Consider the following 25,361-nt stretch of genomic DNA (forward strand, 5'->3'; position numbering starts at 1 on the left):
GATCAAAAGCCTTTTGGAAGTCTAGGTATATAATGTCTACCTTGCCTCCCACGTCCAGGTGGCGAGGGACCTGTTCGTAGAAGGAGTCATTCAGAATCTTACCTTCTGCGAGCGTATCACATATAGATTCTTTAATGAGCTTTTCCAGGATTTTCCCTGGGATGCAGGTTAGGCTGATTGGCCTATAGTTGACCTGGTCCTCCCTCCCTGCCTACTGCAGAAGATAAGCTGATAGGCCTGCCTAACAGGCTGATAGTTAAGGTAGCCAAATTGCTTTCCCCCATTTTCTTAATATAAATAACATGTTTGCTCTTTTCCAGCCATTTGGCACCACCTCCAGCTGGATAGATTTATGGATATTTACTACCAGGCAGGTAATTTCAGTCACACATTCTTTCAGAATTCTGGGATGAAGTTATCTTGACTTGAGTGCATTAAGCTTCAAGGCCATTAGAGGCAGGTCCTGTCAGACCAACCTGGTGGCCTTCCATGACCAGGTCACAAAATCGTTAGACACAGGGGTAGCAGTGGATGTAGTCTTTCTGGACTTTAGGAAGGCCTTTGACACTGTCTCTCACCCCATTCTCATTAAAACCTAGGGGGCTGTGGTGTCGACACCTACACAGTCAAAAATCTCAGTCACTCCGTAAAATACCCCGAAATCCATGTTCCTCCACAATTAAAACAAAAGTCCACTATATATAGTGAGAGAGAGACAGTGATCAGTTAGGCAGTGTTTTATTGGTATATCTACAGTGTTAAAGCTATTTGGACACCTACCAGTGTCTCTATCATCATAATAAAATGAATTCTGAATATCTATATGTTATGCCTTCGGTTTTCTTACCATAGAGCAGTTAGAGCACCCTCTGACCCCTTCACTAACCAGGATGTGGGGACAGCTGCCCCTGCAGCCCCAGCTCCTGCTAGGAGGTCTTATCCTGTCAGGTAGCTGGGCACACAGGGTGTGTCCTGGAGGGATGTGGGGTTTGCAGAAGGGGGATGGGGGGATGTGAGTGGCTGTAGAGGGATGTGGGGGGCTGTGGGGTGTGTGGGTGGGTATGGGTGGATTGTGGGGGGCACTGCTCAGTAGGGTTGGTTCCCTGCCTCCCACAGGGCACAGCTGCCCTGCACAGCTCACAGCCCCCCCCACAGGGCTACAGCCCCCCACAAGGGCCACAACCCCCCAAAAGGAGCCACATGACCCTCCAGGGGCTATCACCAGCCCACTGCAGGGCCCACGTGCCCCCCCGCTTGCTCCACCAGCCACCCCGATAGCTGCCCTGCCTGGCCCCAGCCCCTGCTTGCACCCCCAGACTCCCGATGGCTGCCCTACCTGGCCACAGCCTCCTGATACTTAAAAAAAAAAAAAAAAAAAAAAAAAAAAGCCCTGCACTCAGCAGCAGTAGCAGCTGCCATCAAGGTCACTGGGGCCTCCTGGCAGAGCCCCCCCCCCCCCCCCCGAGCACAGCACGGGTCAGAGGGGGGGCATTGGGGACTGCTGCCGGCCACCTGGTACCCACACTGCCATTGCCTCATTGCACGGGTGTAGTCCGGGTCAGCAGGGTGTCGTGCAGCTCCACGCATTGTTGGGCAGGTGGAGCTACTGCAGCTATCACCTGGGGCCTGGTACCGCTGCCCCCCACTGCCTCATGCTGGCAGGTAGCATGCTTCAGCACTGGGGTGAGAGCCAGCCATGGAGATTCTCTGGTTGGCTACCAGACCATCTCTGTGGAGGACCCAGCCTCTGGTTGCCTTTTTTTGCCCCAGGGTATTTTTTGACCCCTAGATATCCAGGGGTCTAATTTTTTCCCCTGCACTGCAAATTTGCAGTTCAGGGAACATTTTTTTGTTTCCACTTGTGCTCCTTGCAGCATCTCAAAGGGCCTTAAGACACTGCAAGAGGCACATGCATGCTCATTGGAATGTGTCCATAGGGTTCTATTTTTGACAATACAACTAGTTTTTTTAGACTAAGAAAATGCAGGAGAAGATGAAGAAGGTGGTGTCCTGTGGGGGACAGGGGACCCAACCCTCCTGGTAGAAGAAAGATAAAGTAAGGAACAGATTGAAAGAAACAGTGGTTGTCTGTGATTGCCATGGACTCAACCTAATGACCCAGGCATTCCCTTCCAGTCCAGAACCTGCCTGTTCACCATTGCTGTCCCAAGCTGAGCCCAACCCTCCATACAGCCTGGCTAGAGCAGCTCTGGAGCCCTCCTCACACCGAGGAGTGTGGCAATAGTGGGAGTGGGAGTGACAGGGAAGGGAGGGCACAGGCTTCTGAGTAGGGAAGGGGGTAATTCTTACTTGCTTTGGGGACTTAACAAAGTCCTCAACTACTGCTCCTGTACTATGGTCTACCTGTCCTGGTGGAATGGGAAGGAGGAGACTGGGAACCAGGAACATAGCTACCCCTTCAGTGCTGGTTGCTGCTCCCCCTCTACCCCCCTTTGTAGTATCCTTGATCCACTTCTGATCACCTGAGTAAGGGTTGCGGGATCGGACCCATGATCTGTAACTATAAAACACTTTATCACATGTGAAACCTGTAAACATTTTAAAATTTGCTTTATTTTCAGTACAGATAAGGTATAAAATGTCCTTTCTTCCAAATTGATGCTCAGTCAACATTAATCAGTCTGGCATTAAAGTATTTCTTGAAGTTGGTTTCCTTTTCAGCTCTTTTTATTGGTGAATTGCATCTTTTTTTCTGGATCTTTAAATTTCATCAAGATTTCTTGCCTAAGATTGTCAAGATGCTAGCAAATTGGTATTTAATTCAAAATGGACTCTGAAGCGGTAGAACAACTAAACCTGTCAGAATAGATAATTTACAAGAGACTGTTTAAAAAATAAAACATTCTGCTGTGGAAGCAAATTCTCAACTGTGATTGTTTAGTATATAAACATGATTTATCCAGTAAAAATGCCTTCAATTGTGAGTCATTATTACTCTAGGAGAGCAGCAGCTTGTGAATGCTGTGGGTGAGAGGATCCTGAAGATGGGTGCCAGTGCACAAATGAAACAAGCGTCTCATATTTACTTTGCATACAAGACATATGTATTTGTTTCCTTCCACAGTTATTCTTCGGGCAGGCTTTGTAGTACTGTTGCCAGTCTTCATACAGTGTTTTTCATTTAATGCTGCCACCCTGTGGTTGCTCATCATAATTACATATTGGTTTTAGTGGGAGTGCATGAATAAAGTTGTTGTTAGCATGCCTTCAGCACACGCCAGCTGTGCATTTGGTTCTCTGCCTTTGGCTGTTTTTTTATTTGCAAAGCATTGATATCACCGTGTGTTCTGCATCATTTTATTTATTGCACAGCAATAAGCTACACTAAAGTTTGCACAAATGTGGGAGTCAACCTCAGGTATGTCATTCAGTCCTGCTCCTTTCAGCTGCCTTTGCAGTGCACTAGTAGTCTGAGACCCCCATGTCTTCCTGCTTTTAAAGCATGGCTTAATGGTTAATTTTTGAAAAAAAAATACATCCCTGCAGTTTTTCAGGAGCATGTGTAGCAGATTGATCCACCTTGAAAAAAAGCTTGTTGTATGGGGCTACGAGAGAATTCTGTATTGGGGAAAAGCTGCGACTCTTGCCTTTTCTCTACTATGAATAATGTTTTTATTGTTGCATACTTTTTTGTATCTAAACCTCACTCTCATTTGAAGACTTCTAAACTCTACAGGTGCCTTCTTTGTTCCTTTTCTCTTTGAGGCTCAGTGTCCTTTAGACAAGCAAGCGCTGGTTTAAATGCAACACTCGGCTCTCTTTCTGTCATGAAAACTGAACTGAGAATATTGAGTAGCTATGACTTCGGCTTGAAGTGAGAGTTGAAAGAGGCTAGAAGGACACCAGCTGCTCCCTGAAGGGCATGTGAGCTAATGGGCACAAGGAAGGGGCATTGTACACTAGCCCTTGGCCTTTTCTGCTCTCCTCTGCTAGCTTATTTGTCTCTGCCCCCTCTCCATGCTATTTCCCATGTGCTGCTGTTTCCATTCAGCTGGGATACTTTAGCTTTGTGCTGATGCTTTTTAGAGACTGCGATAACAACTCTAAACCAGTTTCCTATTGAGCCCAGTTCAGTTAAAACAATGCAGCTGCTTCTCAGGCACCACTGAGCACAGCCGTTGAGCTGGGAGGGGAAGTGGTTTCCTTCTGAAGTGTCAGAGTAATGGTGCTTCAGAGAGGAAATGTTTCTTCACCCATTAGCTCAGCAGAGCTCTGGAGCTGCTAACTGGAGACTGTGAGCAGCCTGGGGCAGAGGCTGTGCTTTCCCTGATTCGTTTGATAGTTCCCAGAACCCTGAATACAACTGTGATATAAAGATGGCTTAGGTTGGCTTGGGAACTCATTTAGAGCTCTCAACGCAGTTATTTAAATAAATATGAACTCTTAAAAGTATCCCAGCTGCATGTGCGGCTGTGCTATGAGGGAGAGAAAGGAAATAGGAAATAGATTGTTGTTTGCGGTGTGAGAAGAGTAACGACTGAGTAGGAAAAGCCTTTTCTTCAAGCTCCTCTGTATCTTTGTAAATAATTAAAAAGCAGGGGGAAAGCATCTATTTGCTTCTCCTCATTAAAGCTGATGAGTGTGACATCATCATGATTGTAATACTAGGCTCCTGGTTGTGTACCATCAGCAGGTAGTGCAACAAATGTAACATCATCAGGCCTAACCAACCAATCAAAATACACCTTTGGACCACTTACGGACCTTGATTTAATGCAGCATTGAGTCATGACAGGTTGTTCACTATTAAGGTGTAAATGTATCCTCTCCTGCATTCAGCTGTTCTGGTAATCTAAGGAGTATCTTATTGCTACTAGGGTCTTGTTTGCCCCTATTTAAACAAAACCAAATACATTCTTGATTAACATAAAGAAAAAAGTAGTACATTAAAGCACACTTCTGGGATAGTGTGTGTTCACGGAGGTTAAAACATAAAAATGTGCTTTCTTAGCTGTAATGAGAACAAAACAGTCCAGAGTTGTACATGAAAGTTTGAAATTACACTTGGCTTGAGCAGAGCAGTAGCTGAACAACATTGTTGTATAATTCTGATCTGTGTTATTTCATTCCCAGGGAAAGAAAACCCCTCAGGAAGGTGCTGGAGATGGAGAAATTCCAAAGTTTGATGGAGCTGGGTATGACAAAGACTTGGTTGAAGCACTCGAAAGGGACATTGTATCAAGGAATCCAAGCATTCATTGGTATGAGGATTTTCAGTTTTAAACTTTTTTGCCAGGTGGAAAGGGGCAGAGTACATCCTCTGAGTATGTCTGTGTTTACCACTTACAAAATGGGAAACCATCATGACTTCCCAAACTGGAAAAAAATGGGACTTTTCATTTTAACTGTACTAATTTGACTGCAGCATGACTTCCATTCTTAGCCAATATTATGTGCGATATTTCCATAACAAGTAATGCTAAAATGTGTAACTGCCCTCTGGAGAACTATAAAAATGTTCCTTTGGTGAACACATGATCCAAAAAAATTTTAATTAGCAACTTGCAATAACCTTACTTGAAAGTCACTTTTTCCTTCCTTTCACAAGCAGGTTCATTTTTAGGCTACAAAATTATAGCAATGTTCTCACTAGGAACAGAGTAGCATACTAAAAAGGGCAGTAGTAACAGAAAGACTTTTTTTCAATTTTTCATGTCTTAAAACCAAAGTAAGATATTGCGTGCACAAACTCTGCAGTATTTAACTCTTCTTGCACAGGGATGATATAGCAGATTTGGAAGAAGCCAAGAAATTATTAAGGGAAGCTGTTGTTCTTCCAATGTGGATGCCTGATTTTTTCAAAGGGATCAGACGGCCTTGGAAGGTGAGAATTTATTACCCTAGTCTAGGGGCTGGGTAAGGACATTTACCTACATGCCAGCATATAGTTATATATACATAGTGTTATAGCATGTGTGTAGATGCTGCCTTGATATAGATTTAAAATTTTTATTAAAACAATGTACAGTTAAAAACTGGTTAAGGACATGGGTTTGTGGAGATTAGAGAGAATATGGGACCCCGCACCTGGTGGCTACATGAGGTGTAGTTGGGGTGGGTTGGTGCGATAAAAGACTTGCAGTTCATCATGCAGCCCACGTTAGCCTAGGGTAGAGAGGGGGTGGGGGAAGAAAACATAGCAACACATTGCTGTTGAAAGGATACCAGACCCCATGTATGGTAACCACATTGGTAGGGAGTTGTGAGGTGGTCAAGCACACTCAAATACAGGTTTTAGCATGTGGGGTACAGTTGTTGGGGTGGGGGTAGTCCAGGGCATAGAGAGTGGTTGTGGCAAGTGCAGGGGGGGTTTGGGCCACCCCCTCAGTCTTGCTGATGGCTGTTGGTCTTGGGCAACTGTCCTCATATTGGCAATGGATCGTGATGTGTTCAACGTAGATGTTCCTGGACTAATGGATGGTGTCAGGTGCCATGAGGCATCTCATCACCTACTAGGACAGTAGTGCTGTCCTAGCACACATGCATTTTTAGCAAAGATGAATACTGTAATTACTTAAGGAAATCACAGTATAACCATTTATGCAAAATGTATTGAACTAAATATCTGGACGTGTGGAAAAGCTGGGAGGTTTATAGATGAAAAATAGGTACAGGGCTATAAACAGAAAATAATGTAGTTTTTGGTATGGAATTGACTGATGCTTGTTTAGGGGTATGTCACTTTCTGCAATGAATGTAATGGTGAAACTCAGGAGGATATTTTTCCTATTTACTATATTGTCTGTGGCTCTGATTTGGCAAAGCACTTGTGTATATGGGTAGCAGCAGACATGAAGACTCTGACTCACCAATACAAGAAAGGATGCACATTACTAAAATCTGTCCCTTCTTCCCCGCTGGGGCTGCATATCTAATCACTAGTTTAGGGCCAGACTATGCTTTTTGTTGCCTGGCTGGAGGTTACCTCTGCCCCTGGTTCTCACCAGCAGGCTAGTGGTCTCCACACTTAATTTGTCTTTATCATTTGTAAGTCAGCACTGCCTAAGGGAAATACTACTAGAAGGCACCATTGTCCCCTTCTTCTGAGCATGCCTCCTTTAGCACACTGCTGGCAGCTCCTGTTTTGCCGGTGTCCCCTCACAAGAACATGCCAATGGCTGCAAAACCCACAGTTCATGGATTGGAGCGTTCCTTCTGCCTGTGAGATTAGCTGTGCCTGTCCCTCTGGTGCCAGCCATAGAAACTGGGCAGTTACCAACTGGGAAGGAAATTAGAACTTAGGTTTTTCCTCCTTGCTGTTCAGTCTGAAACATAAGCTGGTTTCTGAAGAACCCATTCATAGTCTGCCATCTGAGAATAGACAGATGACTTGTGAAGCTGCAATTTTGCTTTCTTCCTTTTTACACAGAACAGTGTGTTTTTTCCCTACCACTGCCCTCTGCCTGTGCTAGAAGGATGAAATATTTTGAAGCAAAGGTTGCTTTTTGCTGTACGCAGTGCAGCAGCAGCAAGCAGATGTTGACTCTAGGCATTCAGGGCAATTCAGAGAAAAAGCAGCCAACTCTCCTCTTAGTTGGATACTTGGGCTCTCCTGAGAACAGTTCCCAATCCTGCTTTTGCAGCCTGTCTCTGCATTCAAAATGGGTGCATGGTATGAAAAGGCCAGCTCTCCTGACTAAACACAGGTGCTGGATATTTGCAGCCATTGCTTTCTGAATAGCCAGGAGCTGCTTGTTTCCTTTCTATGTACTGTTCTTTGTGCCAAGAAGGCCCAGTCTCTAGCTGTGCTTCCCACTGCTCTGCTAGTGATTGTTACAACAACAAGAAATAACCCTGCCATGATTTCATCAAAACGCTTGCTCCCTGCAGTGTGTTTTAGCTTCTTATTGGAATACTCTGGATTAACAGCCTGAGAAGGGGAATAAAGAAGGCATTGTGTTTGTAAGGGATTTTAACAAGCCAGTAAATGCCAGACTCCTAGATGATACAAAGAACAAGTAGTTTGATCTGGCACGCTCCTCCTCCCAACTCTGGGCATCTAGCTTAGCTGGAAATTCAGGCTCAGATTTTGTGCTGATCTTCATACTGTGAGCATCTGTCAGTGGCCTGATTCTCTCATGGCCTTCACCTTGGGGGGCTGTCCAGACTTGTGCAAAGTGGATAAATAATGCCATCAGCCTCATTTGGTCACATTACACCTATGCGATAGAGAAGGACACAGCTACTCGTGATCCAAGGCATGGGAGAAATCAGCCCCTTGGATTCACTAGCGGTGATTTAGGTAGAAAACTGAAGGCGGAATTTAGCACCCTGTATTGATTTTAGGACTGAGACCTTACCTATGCTGGGATTTTAGCCACCTGGGGAGCCAGTATAACCACATTTTTTGTGGGTACAGCATGATTTAAACAAGGGAGGCTTAGCTTGGTTTGAAACTGGGGTAAACTGTGAGTGTTTATACACATGCTCCGCAGGGTGTGGGGAGGGGAGGGCTTTAAAAGCAGGTCTGAGATCCCTCTAATTAAAGCACCTGGATTGTCATGTGTATCAGGGTCCCCATGCTGAAAAATGGCAGAGGGGGCACTTTAATTAAAACTCATTGAATGAGTTTTAAAGTGCTCCTGCCACCAATGTTCAGCATGGGAACGCTAATACACATGACGCTGGACTCTGATGCAGCATGGTAATTATTACGCTCCAGTGGACTTGATTAATCAAGTCTGCTCCAACACTGTAATTACAGCACATCGGGGCAGCCTCTGCATGAGTATAGGTGCCTTGTGTTACTAATCTAGAAAGAGCATTAGGTCATCTAACCTGGCCTCTGGTATATCATAGGCCAGGGAATTTCATCCAGTTATCCATGTGTATGCTGTGGGCTGGCAACAATTGTCTAGTGCTGCTGCCATCGTAGCAGTGACTGAATTCCAGGGTAAGCAAGATCTGAATGATCTGAGGGAGGAGGAGCCGATATCTTTTTCATTGTTGTTGTTTTTAATGCCTATTGCCCTGGAGTTTGGGGAATTTTGGGAAGCCTAAAAAGTGACATTGGGCCATTGACTGTATGGGAGGGATATGAACATTTGTAACTTAATTTACCAATGAATATATGTGTGCGCTGCCATTAGCAAAGTGTTAGATGGTAATAAAGGTATTAAGAGTTAATGGAAAATGAAGGCATAGAAAAGCTATTGCTCTTGATGAGTACTTTTTTGAATAATTGCATTCCCGGTTGATTTGTTTTTATAGTTCTTTTCCATGTCATTCCTTGTGCTTTTTGAAGTAAATTTTTGTGAGGAACAGACGAAACTTAATTTGCAGCATAGATCGCATTTAACAGATATTTTATTACTGGCATTTTGTGTAAGATATTAATTGCAGAGCACATTTATGATGTGCAAGTCTAATTCCAGCTAATTTGATTACCCTTGAAACACAGTATGACTTGACTTTAGTAAGCTTTTGTTAGCCTATAATAAGATCTTGTATTTGTAAAAGCAAGCTGCTCAGGAATTGCATTGAAGTCACCTCTTTTCTTCTTGGCCACTATGGAGTGGGGAAAACAATGTACTCCCCCATCTGAAGGAGGCATACAGTTTAGAAGTAGCCTTCTAAAGTGTCTGGAGGAATTGTATTGAAAACATTACTGAGTACCATATTTTCTTGCGTATAGTATACCCCCATACATAGCCTATATCTTGATTTTGAAGAGGAGCCTGAAAAAATATGATTGAGATAAGTCAGTGGCAGCAACTAGGGAGCCGAGCCTGCTTCCAAGTCTGCTGCTGGACCCGTGCACTGGATGGGATCTGCAGACCAACCTGATACACTGGGTCTGCGGTTGTGTGCAGATGGGGAGGGGGCTCCCCATGGGTCCTAGAGCTTCAGCAATTAACGCAGCCACCACTCTGCCCCTTTTCCCCTCCTGACAGATTTTCAGGCCCTAGGCATCTCTTTTCCTTGCATGTAATGCCCAGCTCAATTTTGTCCAGCTGGTTTTGAGGGAAAAAGGTGCAAGTTATGTATGAGAAAATACAGTATTACCCTTCTCCTATGGGTCAGCGTTAACCCTTGACTCCTCCATAGGAGGGGAAATGGTCATTACCATCACCTACCTTCAGGAGGCCCTGCCACCATGGACCATATAAAAATGAATGCCTTCATGGTCAGGTCCAGAAACGAGCAGTGCTGCTAAAACTCTTATTTGGACTATGAAAATGTTCAGTCTCCCCATCACTTAAGAGTGAGTAAATGGATCTGGACTTAGAGGTCACCTGAGACTTCCCATTTTGCCCTTTTTGTCAGCAGGAGAGGGGAGAAAAGGATACCTCAGTGGTTAGGACATAAGGAAGTTCATTTTTTTGATTTGCTGTGGGCATTTCTTGTGCTGCACTGACCACATCATTTAGGCCCAAATCCAGAGAAGTGTTTATGTACTTCACTTCCATCACAGCTAAGAGAGTTCGGTGCCAAAGCATTTCTATTGCTCCCAGTCTCTTCTCTTTGTGCATCATTTCCCCATATGTAAGGTGAAGATGATGACGCTTCCCTACATCACAGGAGTATCCTGAGGCTACAGGCATTGAAATGTGAGGGGCTCAAGTGCTGTGGTAATATGGATAGATTAGAGAGAGAATAAACAGTGTGAGATGCCCATGTACTTTATGAATGGCTTTAGTGAAGTGAAAATCAGCCAGATTTGCACATAGCTGGAGTTAGGAAGTCTGGGTCTTCCACGTCCCAAAGAAGTGCCCCATCCATTGAGCTACTGGCTTTTATCCTTGTATAAGTGTGTGTCTGATTTCATGTAAAAGTGGAAAGAAAAAAAATCCAAAACCTTGATTTTTTTTTTTTGATTTTTTTTTCCTCCCAAAACAGAATTCTTGTTTTCAGCTCACCGCCACTTAAGCATGCATCAGTTACATTGTTGAGCCATTAAAATGAAGACTTGGAGTCACAGCTGGGTTTTAGCACAACATGGACAATTGCAGGGGCTTTGCATTTGCTTACTCTTCGGCTTGCTTTTGCAGTGCCATTCAGCTTTTATTCCATCTTGAATTGTAGGGTGTGCTAATGGTTGGCCCGCCTGGGACTGGCAAAACAATGCTAGCCAAAGCTGTTGCTACTGAATGCGGAACAACGTTCTTCAACGTTTCCTCCTCTACTCTGACATCCAAGTATAGGGGCGAGTCAGAGAAGCTAGTGCGCCTCCTCTTTGAAATGGTAAGGTCTCAATGACATGATCTGTGTGCTGAAGGGACTTGTGGGAAGGGACATGTGTGGTTGGTCCTTATAGCACCCTCTAGTGTCTGGCAGCAGGATGAGGTGGCTAGAAGTGCAGGCTTCATTTACCAGACCTTTCTCAATATATTTTTGAAGATGAGGAGTAATGATAGGTAATGGATTTGGGAAAGAAAATATGTTTTATTTTTGTTGTCTATGTTCCATGGGGGAATGTTGATTTTTGGAAACAAGGGCCAAATCCTGAACTGCTGCTGAGAAATATTTTGTATGCAACTCAGGGTGTGTGTGCATGTGCACAGGTGCAACGTGTCATTTACTCCCTCTGGATCCTCGTTGACTTCTGCCCTAGTACTGGTTAAAGCATCTTGTGGTTTTTGGAGAGACTGAGAATGAGACCCTCCTGTATCCACCTATGTTTTTGACATTAGGAAAGCCAAACTACATCTTGCACATTGTCTGTATTTTGATTGTGTTCTTTTTCTCCCCACTCATTGCAAGATACTTGTTGTCTTAGCCCCTGACCTTGCAAAGCCTGTGTGCATAGAAAGTATCCCCAGTGACTGTCAGCAGCACTGGGTGCCATGTGCAAAGTCTTTGTAAGATTACTTCAGATGCAGTTGTTTGTGGTGTGGGGTGTCTTCCTGTGCATGTACACACTGCATAGCACAGCAAGGCCCTGAGCCTGCTTTGGGTATATGTTTACTGCTGTAGTCTAAATTGTTTTGTTCACTTCTAAATAAAGGCTCGGTTCTACGCTCCAACAACAATCTTTATTGACGAAATAGATTCCATCTGCAGTCGCCGAGGCACATCCGATGAACATGAGGCAAGTCGCAGAGTCAAGTCGGAGCTGCTTGTTCAGATGGACGGTAATTAGTGTTGAGGTGTTGCTTTGAGGTTGGGGTGCAGTTTATTTTCTGGATTTGGGTACAGCTTTGAGGACTCTTCATTGCCCAGCAGCAAGTAGGGCTTGTTGGGGAAATCGGAACCATCTTTTTGAGGGAGCGGGGATTCAAAATGTGTAGTTGGCTTAGTTCCAAGGTGTTCAAAACAGATCTTTTTAATAAATAAAAAAGTCTGGGGTTTTTTTTTTTTTTGGTTTTAAAATGGAATTCTTTTTCTTCTCTTTCTCAGCAGTGAAAAAGTTTTTTGTAAACTCTTCATTTTAAGAAGCGACTTTGACCAAACCCCTCCCCCACCTTAACGTGAAAAAAAAAAGACAGGTAGATTAGGAATATTTGCACAGCTAATTGCAGACTTCTGTTTTTGATGGGGTGCACAGAGGGTACAAAGTTTTAAATAAACTCCTTCTCCTTTATTGACTCACTCTGGCAGGTCCTCTTGGTCTGATTTAACAATCCTGGCCTTAGCAGTGACAATTGGTATCATTTGTTCATCATTTTCACACCATGTCAGGGCATTTGGCATATATGTGTTTTTGACGCCATCATCAAAGGATTGGTGGTATACGGGTTAGGTAACCCATTCTTATGGTGGTGTTGCTCTCACAATCATTTTCTAGTACCTCAAAGTGTGAAGGCACATCAGAGAAAATGTAGGGAAGACACAGCTCTTTCCCCAGAAGGAACTGGTTCCTTTTTAATCTAACTTTAGGTTGGGGGAATGACTGAAAGCTTTTACCACCTCATGGATCTTCAATTGAATGGGTGTTTCAGGTGAGTCACTGGTGGACAGCTGTCCACACATCACAAAATCACCTTGTTGGCAATCTCAGCAGAAGCCTGATCAGCAAGGCAGATGATCTCCTCTCTTCCCTAACATTAGGTTGCTTTCAGAGCAGTTTGGAGACATGCTGGGAGTGTGACATAAGGAAGCTTGCCCTGCTACTGTCTATGTGCTGTCCATTTATTGATAAATGGAGCATCTCCATCCCCAAGGCCTGCCAGTCTAGTACCTGTAAAAAGGCAGGAATTCTCCGAGACTGTTAAAACGACTTTTTCGTACACTGTTGTACTAACAGGGGTAGGTGGTGCCTTAGAAAATGACGACCCCTCTAAAATGGTGATGGTGCTTGCTGCCACAAATTTTCCCTGGGACATTGATGAAGCTTTGCGAAGAAGGTTGGAGAAAAGGATTTATATCGCTTTGCCAACAGGTATGAGTATTACAGGGGTTCTCTCTTTAATGGTTGTTTCAGGAAACTCACTATCTGTAGTGTTTCTTTGAATTGTGAAGAGTTTGCTGACATTTCTGTTATAAACATTGTATTTCAGGAGTTAATTATTTGCCTTTTGTTTTTCTTAGAAGAGAGAAAAATGGCTTGGGGGCTTAAAAACAAAGAGCTGCAGTATTTCATTACAGATCCATTGATGGGTTCTTACTTTTCAAAACAAAGCTAGTTTTAATGAGCCTGGAATTATTTTAAATGTTTAACAGTCAGTCCTTGAGTGATCATCAAAGGCAGCCTTTGGACATTTTAAGAAATATTGCAAATGCACTTCCATGCCCTTGTAGACAAATGCAGAGAAGTGGATCCATGAATTTTTCACTCCCAGGCTTAGAGCATTATAAATCACTGCTTGGTAGCCTTTATGGCTAGACTTCAAGTCACTCAGAATGCAGCAGGCCGATTGCTTTCCTGCCCTAAGACATCTCAGCTTGTATTGTCTTTCGTGGCTGTCATTCATATGTCCTATTAATTTCAAGATCCTTATTGCTTGAAGTTTGCATAGTTTTCCTTCTTGGTACAATGGGTGCCTCATAGCTTTGCATGAGCACTCAGGATAACAAGATGCACGTTCATGGTGACAGCACTTGTGATTGAGTTTAGCGGGTATAAGGACATTTAATAGGCATACAGCTTGTCTTCACGGTTCCCAGACAGGAACAGCTCATAACAGGGTAGCTGTCTTTATGATCAATTAGTTTAAAATTCCACCTGTTTTTTTTTCTCTTGTTTCCTGTGAAACAACACTTGCTTTTGACATAAGTAGTCCAAATTGTACTATGTTATGAGATGTGTTCCCACTGTATTTGTGGGTTTCCATTTTATCATATCATTCCACAGGGGAGGAGATTAAGCTTCTCCATGTAAGTCTAGGCAATGTATTTATAATCACGCTTGGTAATTTGAGACTGTCTGGGATTCAGTTGGAAAAGTTTTTTAAAAAATTGTGGGACATGGTGTGAGTACGAATTTCATCAGGCAGCATTTTTTAAGTTATGGCAAGGCTTTCTGGCCCCTGTGGAAAAGTACTCTGGTTTAAAGAAACAGTTCTGCTTGTGTACCAGATGCATGTGGCGTGTGCTCTGTAAATAACACACACGCATCCAGGAGAAAATGCCAGCTATGTGAGTGTTTACCAGCCTTTTGTACTAGAAACAGTTCTGTGAGGCACTTAGAGACCATGGTCCGATATAGAATCATACAGAGATAGGGCTGGAAGGGACCTCCAGAGGTTTAGTCCAACCCCCTGCCTGAGGCAGGGTCATCTCTATCTAAACCATCCTATACAAATCCATAACCTAACCTCTTAGTAAAACTACTGTTAACCTAACATCCACACACACGCACATCCACACACACGCACATCCACACCCACATACATCCACACACGCACATCCACACCCACGCACACACACACACACACTTTTTCTCTGTTCTCTTATTTCAAGCGAAACCAGTAAAGACCAACAGGGGCTTTGTTTGAAAAACTGTCTACTCTTCCAGTATGGCCATCTTATCCTGAGTCATCAGAAATGAAGATGTTAGTTTCATGTACATTTCCTTTGCAGTAAAATCCAAGAGAAGACCCCTCCTTCAGTCTTTTTCCCCATCCCCAAAGTGACAGGCTTCCAAATGTGGGTTCCCAAGTTGTGAACATAAAGACTTTAATACACATACACTGTGTGTGTGCCAAGTGACTAATTGGCTGTGTAAATGAGAACTTTCTGCAGCAGTTCCCATGTTGTGCACACAGCACCTGTGTTTGAAAACTGACCAGCAGAGTTGTTTCTAATTGTAATACTTCTGTTTTCCATCAGGCATCAGCAACTTTATAAGCTGCCAGTTCAGCAAAGCATTTTGGTGCTAGCTTAAGGTTTGGCATAGTTTTAAGAGCTTTGCTGTATCAGTCAGGGTCTGAGTGTTGTCTGCAACTGTGTGCTAGAAGTATTATTGTAAGTGTCATCAACCTTGTATAAATAATGTGCAGTCTAACTTTGAAGCAAAGGGGTGCATTTGAGAGACTGAGAAGAATCGCAGGTCTGCCGGATCGCATTTCTTGTCGAATATAAGGCAAACAGCCAAATGCTTTGTTACCTGAGAAGCATATGCATTCTGCATGACCGCACATTCTAAAGCGCTCTTGGTTTTTATAAAGTACTTAAGCAATATGTGTTTTAGATGACATGTTCTACTGAAAAGGCAACTATTCTTGTTTTCTGTTTTCCAATATGTGAACTTTTTAATTTGTAGCTTCCATTTAAAGGCAGAAAACATACTTCTGAGTTTTCATTCTCATGTGCTATAGGGCCTTAAACATTACCTGATTGAAGACCTAAAAATATGTTTGTATTGTAGCAAAAGGCAGAGCTGAGCTGCTTAAGATTAATCTTCGGGAAGTAGAACTGGATCCTGATATCCACCTTGAAGAAATTGCTGAAAAGATTGAAGGCTACTCTGGTGCTGATATAACTAATGTGTGCAGGTACCTTTCTCATGTAATTTGTAAAAATAAACAATTATATATAATCATTAGCTAAGTTATTTGATAAAAGGGAGTGGCAAGAGTCCCTTTGTAAAATGCAGTCAAACCCATGCCAGCTACAACCGGTTTTAAGGCATAAATACAGTTGCTAGCACATTGATTCCTATCCTTAGGATGATGCAGTGTGCATGCAAGATGTGACTGTCTACCCTGATTTTGGGAAGAGGGACAGCACCAGAAAATCTTCTGTGTTCCCAGTGTTTACTTTCACTGAGCAATGGCTATTAGTGTGGGGTGAAGCCCTTTTGGATTTATTTTTTAAACCAGGGGTTTAGTAGGTGGAATTCCCTGTCCCAGAGGGAGCCCTTTTACAAGAAGCTTTCTTAAGGGATGGACAGTAATTATTTCGTACCACAGTGGCGTTCTGGTCTAGGATGAAGACAGCTAGGCACTGCTGGCATTACTACTGTTAATGAATGACATTTAGTTTGTTACTAAATATTACCATAGTGTCCAGAGACCCCAGCTGTGAATCAGGGCCCTGTTGAGCCAACTAGAATTGGCTGGAAACTGAACTCTGTTCCATGGGAAATTCTGAAATTAAACAAGCAGAAAACCTTTTGAAATGGAAGGAAAAATTAAATTTCCCTGAGAGAAGGGGGTCTCAGCTTTTCATTTCCAAAAGGTCAGTAGGTCCTTTCTCTCTGACTTTTTCAGAACATTTCTGAGATTCCCCCAGCTGCGGTGAGTTGGGCATCTTGGAGCTATAGGAAGCCCCGGCACTGGGGCAGTCTTCCTGGTGCATCCAGGAGCTGGGGGAGTTGTGGGATTGGGGCTGCTGAGGAACCAGGAGCTTGGGAGCTGAAGCTTTCAGCAGGAGAGCTGCAGAGGAGCCACCGGTGTGAGCTGGCAGGAAACCTGGTTTCCGTCAGAATTTGTTCAAACTCATCATGTTGCCATAGAAATTTGACAGATTGGCCTTTTGTGGGACAGCCTTTGGTTAGAAATTTTCCATGCAGATCTAGTGCTAGATGCTACACCACACATACAGAAACTAGGTGCCGGATCCTGTTCCACCTATTAGGTGTCTAAGTGTGGGTCTACTCCACCTTGCTCAAGTCCATGAAAAAAATACAACTTTTTTTAATGTGCCTTCATCTTTGCCTCAGAATTATGCCGCAAAAAGCAGGCAGAAGGAGGAGAATCTGCTCCCCACCTCGCACAACCCACCTGTTAAGCAAATGGCTTTTCAGGGTCTCGAATATACTTAGTCACTTAGATGCCAGAGTACCATTTAGACACTTGATGGGTGGAATGGAATCTGGCCCTGGATCTTTTCTCTGAGCAACTTATTCTAAATGAACATCTCGGAAATGGTGGCAACTATGCTTTGGCCTTTTGGCTGTGTTAAAATGACTCTGGAGTTCTCAACTCTTTGGAGCGTTGCAGTGGCCGACAGATTAAATGTTACCCCTGAGGCCTGTATTGTCCCTAGCTGAGAAAAGCCTGTTGACAGGAACACGACATTGAAATTTCCATGTGGGCCCTGTTGTGAGGAATGAGCAATGTTCTCCTCTGGTGAGCAAGATTGGCAGAGCTCTGCAAAGGACCAAGAGAAGAGGCTATCAAGCATGTAGAGCATAAGGACCTGCAAGCATCGGTGGCCTGAGCCCTGTGGGTGCCACATAGCATTTGTGTTTTCCAAGTGCTGCTCTGCCCTTTACTGACTCAGTCACTCTATCAGAACAGGTTGCAAATGCTAAGAGCCTTGATGCCATGAATGGGAAGCTGGTGCTTGCACTGAGGGGAATGGAGTGTTTCAGCAAGGAGAAAGCAGCGAGCAGAGGTTTTTCCATGAGTTTTGTGACTTCATTGAAAGCCTGAGATTTCAGCTCCATCAATCATTGCAAGGGGTTTTCAGTTTTATGGTTTTAATTATCTCTGCCCATTTACCATATGCCTAAATGGATTTGGATACCATTGTGTTCTTTACATTGAATTAATGTAGTAATCACTGAGCATGGAAGCTAAGATGCTCTACATCTTTATAATATAAGTAAATGCTTTCTTAAGATTCAGTGGTCTAAGAGAATGTAATCCAAATCCATACAACTCACAACACATACTACTAGCAATTAGTTCCCATACATTTCCTTGTGTTTCCAGGGATGCCTCTTTGATGGCAATGAGACGTCGTATTAATGGCTTAACCCCAGAAGAGATCCGTGCACTTTCTAAAGAAGAACTTCAGATGCCTGTTACCAAGGGGGACTTTGAGCTGGCTCTGAAGAAAATCTCTAAGTCTGTATCTGCTGCAGATCTGGAGAAGTATGAAAAATGGATGGCGGAGTTTGGATCTGCTTAATTTCAGGCAGAGCCTGGCTTTGCTATGGGTTTTTTTTAATTGTATTCAGTTGTGAAATGTAAAATGAGTTAGGAATCTTTTATAAGGTTTAATAAAACATGAGCTTTTTCTCCCTTGTAAACACCCTTTGAAATTGCTGTTCTTTTGCTGCTGTTCTCTGTTGCTCTCAGCAGAGTGTGTGGGTAAATTGGCATCATCATAACAAGTAATGATTGGGTAGCGTCGGCCTTCAAATTGAGGTGATTTGGTTGTTTGAAATCTTGGGGTGGATGCTCATCTCACTTTGGTCTACTCTGCAGTAGTGTAAGTCTTCCCCCACCTTTGACTTGAGAATATTACTTGTGGCTTCTACCCATACATATGAGAAGAAAAATGAAGACTCTTGATTACTTGGGTTCAGTTTAGGCTTTCTTCCTGTACAGAGTAGCAGTAATTTAACTACAAGTGATTTTTAAACTGACTTGACTTATGCCTTCCACTTTCATACTCATCCCATCCGCTTGGATTTGGTTTTTGTGCTTTCTAGATTTTTTTATTGTTATTTATTAAGAAGCATCAAAGCATACATTTGAATGCAAAACACTAATATTAAGACACAGGACAAAGACCTTTCAGTCCCAAATTCCTGTTCCTGCCTGTGCTGCATGGTAATGTTTTTCACTTGTTTGTGTTGTCAGTTGTAACTGTAAGCAGTTCTATTTTATGTTTCCTTTAACATGTACAATACTGGGAAAACACTTCATAGCTGTAGATTTTTCCCTTTTTTTCTTCCCCCTCCCCCTTCAAAGCAAATGAAGAGAAGTGCTGGAACAGGATCTCTGGTATAAGAAGTCCCCTCCTCAGAGCATAGGTGTCATATGCCAGCAGTAGCATGTAAGCCTCTCTACAGGACTCCATCTGGTGTTGCAGAGCTAGCTACTGAGGAGTGTCCTCTGCTGAGAGTAGTGGGGGGCTGCAGTTTGATATATGTCCTGTCGTCAGCCCTCCTGATGACATTGCCAGTGAGGTTGTCAGCAGTGCTGACACGGTTGGTAACCTGCTGTTCTCCTTTTTGGAAATAGAGTCCTCATGGGTTATGTCTGTACCACTTCCTCAGGCCCTTTACGAGAACCACCAAGAAGCACTGTTTTGCCTACTTACTCTTACTCTTCACACCCCAAATTTGGAAGAGGCAGACAAGTCACCTTGGGGTAACCCTGTCTTGTTCTTGGGATCTGTGCCTGTGCTGTGGACATTCCCTAAAGTTGAGTTCACCATTGGAGAGGGGATGCAGGACCTGATTCTTGGCAGCACTCTCAGGTCCTCCATGGAGGCAATAGAGATACACTCACTGCCACCAAATTGCTATTGAATAAAAGCAGCTTCTTACCACTGTTGATTTGGCTAGATCTTGTGGTTCCAGATACCAGCAATAACCCATCAAGCTCACCACAACTCCTTGAATAGCATTAGCTAGGCTTGACGAGAATTGCATTTTCTAGTCACTAGACTGGTCTGGTGCTTCACCAAGTCATTGACTAGTGGGCAGAGAGATGTCAGCAGTTGTACAGTGTATGCTTGTGAACCTGAGCTGTATTGATTGCCCATACTTTGTCTGTTGGTATTTTTTTTTTGTCTAGAAGGCACCTTGGGCTGAGCCCATGAATCGTGCAGTTTGCTCTTTTCAGACAAAGGCTTGCTCTAACTAGGACAGAAGAACATCCCAATAAATATCTTGATGATGGCTTTTGTTTATGCCACCTTGTGATTTTGTTTTGATTACGAATTTCTGACATGGTGTGGGTTCCCCAGGCACAGCCTGTTGTGGCTGATTTGGGTACAGTGCCTTCTGCAGCACAGAGAAGAGAAGGAAGCACAATGTCCTTGCCCCTGCTAGGGCTGGGGAGAGGACCTGTGGGCCCTGCTGCTCTGGGTCCTTTAGCAGTGAGGGCAGTGGGCTCCCTTGACTCTCCCTACTAATCCCCTGCATGAGGGGAGCATAAGCCTACATGTAACTTTTTTGCTGGCCCATTTGTTTGCTTGTGCAGTCCAACCCCCTGCCATGCCAGGAAAGAGTAGTGGGGTCAAACGACCCCAGCAAGATGATTGTCAAACCTTGTCTTAAAGACCCCCAGGGCAGGAGCCAGCGCCACTTCGCTCGGAAGTTGGCTCCAGATCCTAGCCGCCCTGACAATGAAGTAGCGCCTCCTGATGTCTAATCTGAATTTACCCTCTGCCAGCTTGTGACCGTTATTTCTAGTCATTCCTGGTAGTGCACGGGGGAACAGGGACTCCCCCAGTGGCTGCTGCTCCCTCTGACTAGTTTGTGACAGGCCACTAGATTCCCCCTCGGCCTTCTCTTATGGAGGCTGAACAGGCTCAGGTCCCTTAGCCTGCCCTGCTGCCCTTGTAGGGCCTGTCCTGCTGCCCCCTGATCATGCGAGTGGCCCTCCTCTGGACCCTCTCTATGTTGTCCACATCCCTCTTGAAGTGCAGCACCCAGAACTGAACGCAGTACTTCAGCTGCGGCCTGAGCAGAGCTGCATGGAGGGTGAGTATCACCTCCCTGGACCTGCTCGAGATGCATCTGTGGATGCATGACAAGGTGCGGTTGGCCTTCCTGACTGCATCCCCACACTGCCAGCCCATATTCATCTTGGCATCAACGATGACTCCAAGATCCTTTTCTGCCTCTGTACTGACAAGAAGGGAGCTCCCCAGCTTGTAGGGATGGTGCTTGTTCCTCCTACCCAGGTGCATCACCTTGCACTCGTCAGTGTTGAATCCCATCCTATTCTCATCTGCCCACCCCTGTAACCTGTCTAGGTCTGATTGCAGCCTATTCCTTCCTTCTAATGTGCCCACATCCCCCCACATCTTAGTGTCATCAGCAAATTTGAACAGGGTGCTTTTTACCCCACCATCCAAGTGACTGATGAAGATGTTGACCCCACTGCCCACATCCCTCCAGGTCGAAAATGACTCATCCACTACCACTCTCTGGGTGCAACCCTCCAGCCAGTTGGCAACCCATTTGACCGCGTATGTGTCGACACCACAGTTCCCCTATTTCTTAATGAGAACGGGGTGACAGACAGTGTCGAAGGCCTTCCAAAAGTCCAGAAAGACTATGTCTGCTGCTACCCCTGCATCTAAGGGTTTGGTGACCTGGTCGTAGAAGGCCACCAGGTTGGTCTGACAGGACCTGCCTCGAATGAACCCGTGTTGATTGCCCCTAAGCATAGCCTCCCCCATTGGCCCATCGTGGACATGTGCCAGAATAATTCTCTCAAAAAGCTTACCCAGGATCAAGGTAAGACTAACTGGCCTATAGTTTCCTGGGTCCTTCCTCCCTTTTTTGAAGACGGGAACCACATTGGCCCTCTTCCAGGCCTCTGGCACCACACCAGAGCACCACAAGTACTCGTACAGCTGTGCCAAGGGTCCTGCAATGACCTCAGCTAATTCCCTCAGCGCTCTGGGGTGGAGATCGTCTGGACCGGCTGATTTAAATACATCCAATCCCTCCAGAAGTTCCCTGACTAGATCCTTCCTGACCCTTGGCCTAGGTGCGCCTCCCCTGGGGCCTGAGGGTGGCCTGGTGGGGGGGGCTGATCTGGTCCCTGCTCAGGAAAATGGAGGCAAAGAAGTCGTCAAATATGTTAGCTTTGTCGTCTGGTGTGACGACCAAATTTTCTAGTGTGTCTTGCAGAGGCCCCATGTTACCCGGTACCTTCTTTTTGCCCCCTATGTATTTAAAAAAGGACTTTTTCTTGATCTTGATCAGGGAAGCTAGTCCCAGTTCCATCTCCACCTTGGCCTTCCTGACTGCCCCCTGCATCCCCGAGCAACTGCAGTATAATCCTCCCTGGTGATGGCCCCTCCCTTCCATTGGGTGTACGCCTCCCTTTTAGCTAGAAGACATTCCTGGATGCTTTTGGTGAGCCATGTGGGTTTTTGCACCCTCCTGCTCCCTTTGATCCATCTTGGGATTACCTCCCTTTGGGCTTGAAGGATCGTCTCCTTAAGGAGCAACCACTCTTCTTGGACACCTGTCTCCCCTCCCCGCCAGGACCTCAGTGCTTCCTCGACTATTCTCCTTAGCTCATTGAAGTCCGCCCTCCTGAAATCTAGGGCTGCTGCCTTGCTGTAGGCCTTTGCCACCTTGCACTGGATGGTGAATTCCAGCAGGCAATGATCACCATCGCCAAGGTGGTAAAGCACCCACAGCCCCCTGGTTGGACCAGGTCATTGCCTGTGGCCAGCACCAGGTCCAACAAGGCATCTCCCCTGGTGGGGCTGTGCCCCTCCTGGGTTAGATGGAGGTCCTGCATTCTGGCTAGGAACCTACATGAGCGGTCAGACCCAGCTGACTGCTCTTTTCAGCAGATGTCTGGAAAGTTCAGGTCACCCATGATGACCACGTCCTTTGACCTAACTACCTCCGTGAGCTGACTTAAGAATTCCTGGTCTAGCTCTTCCCCTTGGTTGGCTGGTCTGTAGTAGACCCCCACCATTAAATCTCTTTCCCCTCAACTGCCTTGTATTCTAACCCAGAGCACTTCCGTGTGCCCCTCCTCTGACTCTGTGCTACTTGGTGAGGATGTGTATTCCTCCTTGATGTAGAGCACCACACCCCTGCCTTTCCTCCCTGTCTTATCCCTCCTGTACAGCCTATAGCCCTTGATAGTCACCGCCCAGTCATGCGTTGGGTCCCACCACATTTCAGCGAGGCCCACTATGTCTGGGTTGGTGTCAGCTAGCAGGAGGGTAAGTTCCTTCTGCTTGTTTCCCATACTATGAGTGTTTGTGTAGAGGCATTTGGGGCCTCCTGTGGATGTGTGCACTGGCCCCCTAATCACAGCATTGCCCTGGCCCCTGTTGCTTACCTGTGTATGTGTTCCGCTTGTCGGTCTATGCTGGGCTGTACTTGTGAGTGCTGCTTGGTTTAGAGGTCCAAGGCTTCCTCTTCCCTCGTCTTCCCCTTCCCCCAGTGAGCCTAGGTTAAAGCCCGCCGGAGGAGATGTGCCAACCTAGAAGAGAACACATGCTTACCTTTGGGGGAAAGGTGGAGCCCATCCCACCCGAGCATGTCTCTTGTTGTGATGTGCGGGTCGTTGTCAAGGAAGCCAAAGCCCGCCTTGAGACACCATTCCTGAGGCCGCCAGTTGGTCTCTGCAATGCACATCACGTGCCGTCTTCCATGTCCGCTCACTGGTAGGACAGAAGAGAAAACCACCTGTGCACCTATCTCCTTCAGCACGCCCTCCAGAGTATGGTAGTCCGCCATCAGGTGATCAGGGCTTCTCCTGGCCGCATCATTAGTACCCACATGGATTAGGACCATGGGGTAGTAATCAGTGGGCTGGATCATGGCCTGGATCATCCCCATCACGTCCTGAATCTTTGCTCTGGGTAGGCAGTAGACCTCACGTGTCGAGGAGTCCTGGCGACAGATGGGGCCCTCTGTACCTCTCAGGATGGAGTCGCCTACGATGATCACTCAACGCTTTCTCCTCTGGGACTGCTTAGCTCCTTCGGCCTGTTCAGAGTGTGGAGAGTGTGGAGTTGCCTCCTCTCCGGTTGCCTCCTCTCCTTCCTTCTCCTCCAGAGTTGCCAGGGCCTCATACCTGTTCTCCAGGCGGACTGGAGGAACTGGTACTGCTGTGTTACAAGCAGCCCTGGTTCTGGAGGTGACCGTCTGCCACTCTGCAGTGGAGGGCACTTCCCGAGGTGCTTCTTCCTTGGGTGTGTGGACCTGCAGGGAAAGGAATAGCCGTCAATTTCATCCTCCACCTCCCTGATTCCCCTCAGCCTGCTAACCTCCTGGAGCTCCCTCACCTCCAATCCCTGCCCCGCCAGGCTTTGCTGGGCAACCCCACAGGCCAGGGGATGGGGGGATGCCAGCTCCCCCATGGGCTCTGGGTGGAGGCCTCAGACAAGCAGGGGCCCTGGCAGCACTCCGCATCAACACCATCATAGGAGTTGCTGCTTGTTTTTAGCTTAGTGCAGTGCCTTTGCCCTGCCCTAGTAGGAGTCTCTCTCCTCGCCCTTCCTGCTCGCCCACCGGTGTGAACACCGACGCAAAGGCTGGTGTGGTCTTACAGAGCGCGCTGTTTGCATGCTCTGTTTGCGCGGCGTGACTCGGGACCGCGGCTCCCTAGCGGCTCAGCTAAGAGGGATCCAGGGGGGTTCCCCTCCAGATCCAGCTCAGCTGCGTCTGGTCCCTCTGCCCACTTACCTTAGGGGGATCAGCTGCTGCTGCCCCCGCTGCTGGCTCTGCTGCTGCTGCGTCCGCCTCCTCCTCAGATCTGGTAAGGGGGCACACGTGTGTGCGGGACACAGGTGTGCCTGGATCCCTCCTCTCCCCGCTGCTCCTGGCTCCTGAGATGATCTGCTCAGGTCCCTTCTGCCCTTACTAACTATGAAACTATGAAGCATGGCTGGGCAACGTGATACATGATACATGCAACCATCAAACTAAGCTAGTCACGGTCTCCACACTGACATATGAACAAATGAAAACCAGATTTCATCCTTACAGGGTTTTTTTTTTTTGGTGGGGGTGAGGGGGGGGCTGGATGCACAACACATTTACACCAATGTAAACACCACCCAAGCAAGACAGGTGACAAATGCAAGGAGTGCCCAGGTGAGAAACAAGGGTCCAGACAGTCTCCCAAATTGGGGGGTGGCACACGCAGCTAGGCGTGGCCTTAAATGCCTATATACCAATGCTTGTAGTATGGGGAATAAGCAAGAGGAACTCACCCTTAGAATAGCCAGTTCAGACCCAGATGTAAAAGGGCTTACAGAAACTTGGGATTCATCCCATGACTGGGCAGTTAGCATTAGGGGGCTATAGGCTTTACAGGCAATAGAGAAGGAAGGAAAGGCGGGGGTGTGGCGCTCTATGTCAAGGAGCAATACACATCCTCTGCCAACAAAATGGGGTCAGAGGGGCAAGCTGAAGTGCTCTGAGTCAAGATACAAGGGGGCCGTGGGGAGAGGGATCTGACGGTGGGGTCTCCTACAGACCCCCCAACCAAGGGGAGGAGCTGGACCGGGAATTTTCAGGCCAGCTTGCAGTGGCATTTAAGGCAAGGGATGTAGTTGTCATG

The 25,361-nt window shown here is 45.9% G+C and overlaps 1 protein-coding gene across 2 annotated transcripts in view; it reads left to right on the forward strand.

Moving 5' to 3' along the window:
- Nucleotides 1-19,985, forward strand: part of KATNAL1 (katanin catalytic subunit A1 like 1) — a 64,989-nt gene extending 45,004 nt beyond the window's left edge. For both annotated transcript variants that reach the window (XM_090028142.1, XM_090028150.1), the window contains exons 5-11: nt 5,095-5,222; nt 5,740-5,845; nt 11,047-11,205; nt 11,969-12,095; nt 13,208-13,342; nt 15,770-15,896; nt 18,063-19,985. In XM_090028142.1, coding sequence (XP_089884268.1) covers nt 5,095-5,222; nt 5,740-5,845; nt 11,047-11,205; nt 11,969-12,095; nt 13,208-13,342; nt 15,770-15,896; nt 18,063-18,261 — 981 coding nt within the window. In that variant the 3' untranslated portion in view covers nt 18,262-19,985. The remainder of the gene's footprint in view (nt 1-5,094; nt 5,223-5,739; nt 5,846-11,046; nt 11,206-11,968; nt 12,096-13,207; nt 13,343-15,769; nt 15,897-18,062) is intronic.
- The last annotated feature ends 5,376 nt before the right edge of the window (nt 19,986-25,361 follow it).

Source organism: Crocodylus siamensis, chromosome 1 (assembly GCF_052110815.1).
Source record: "Crocodylus siamensis isolate JL-2025a chromosome 1, ASM5211081v1, whole genome shotgun sequence".
Taxonomy (NCBI): Eukaryota; Metazoa; Chordata; order Crocodylia; family Crocodylidae; genus Crocodylus; species Crocodylus siamensis.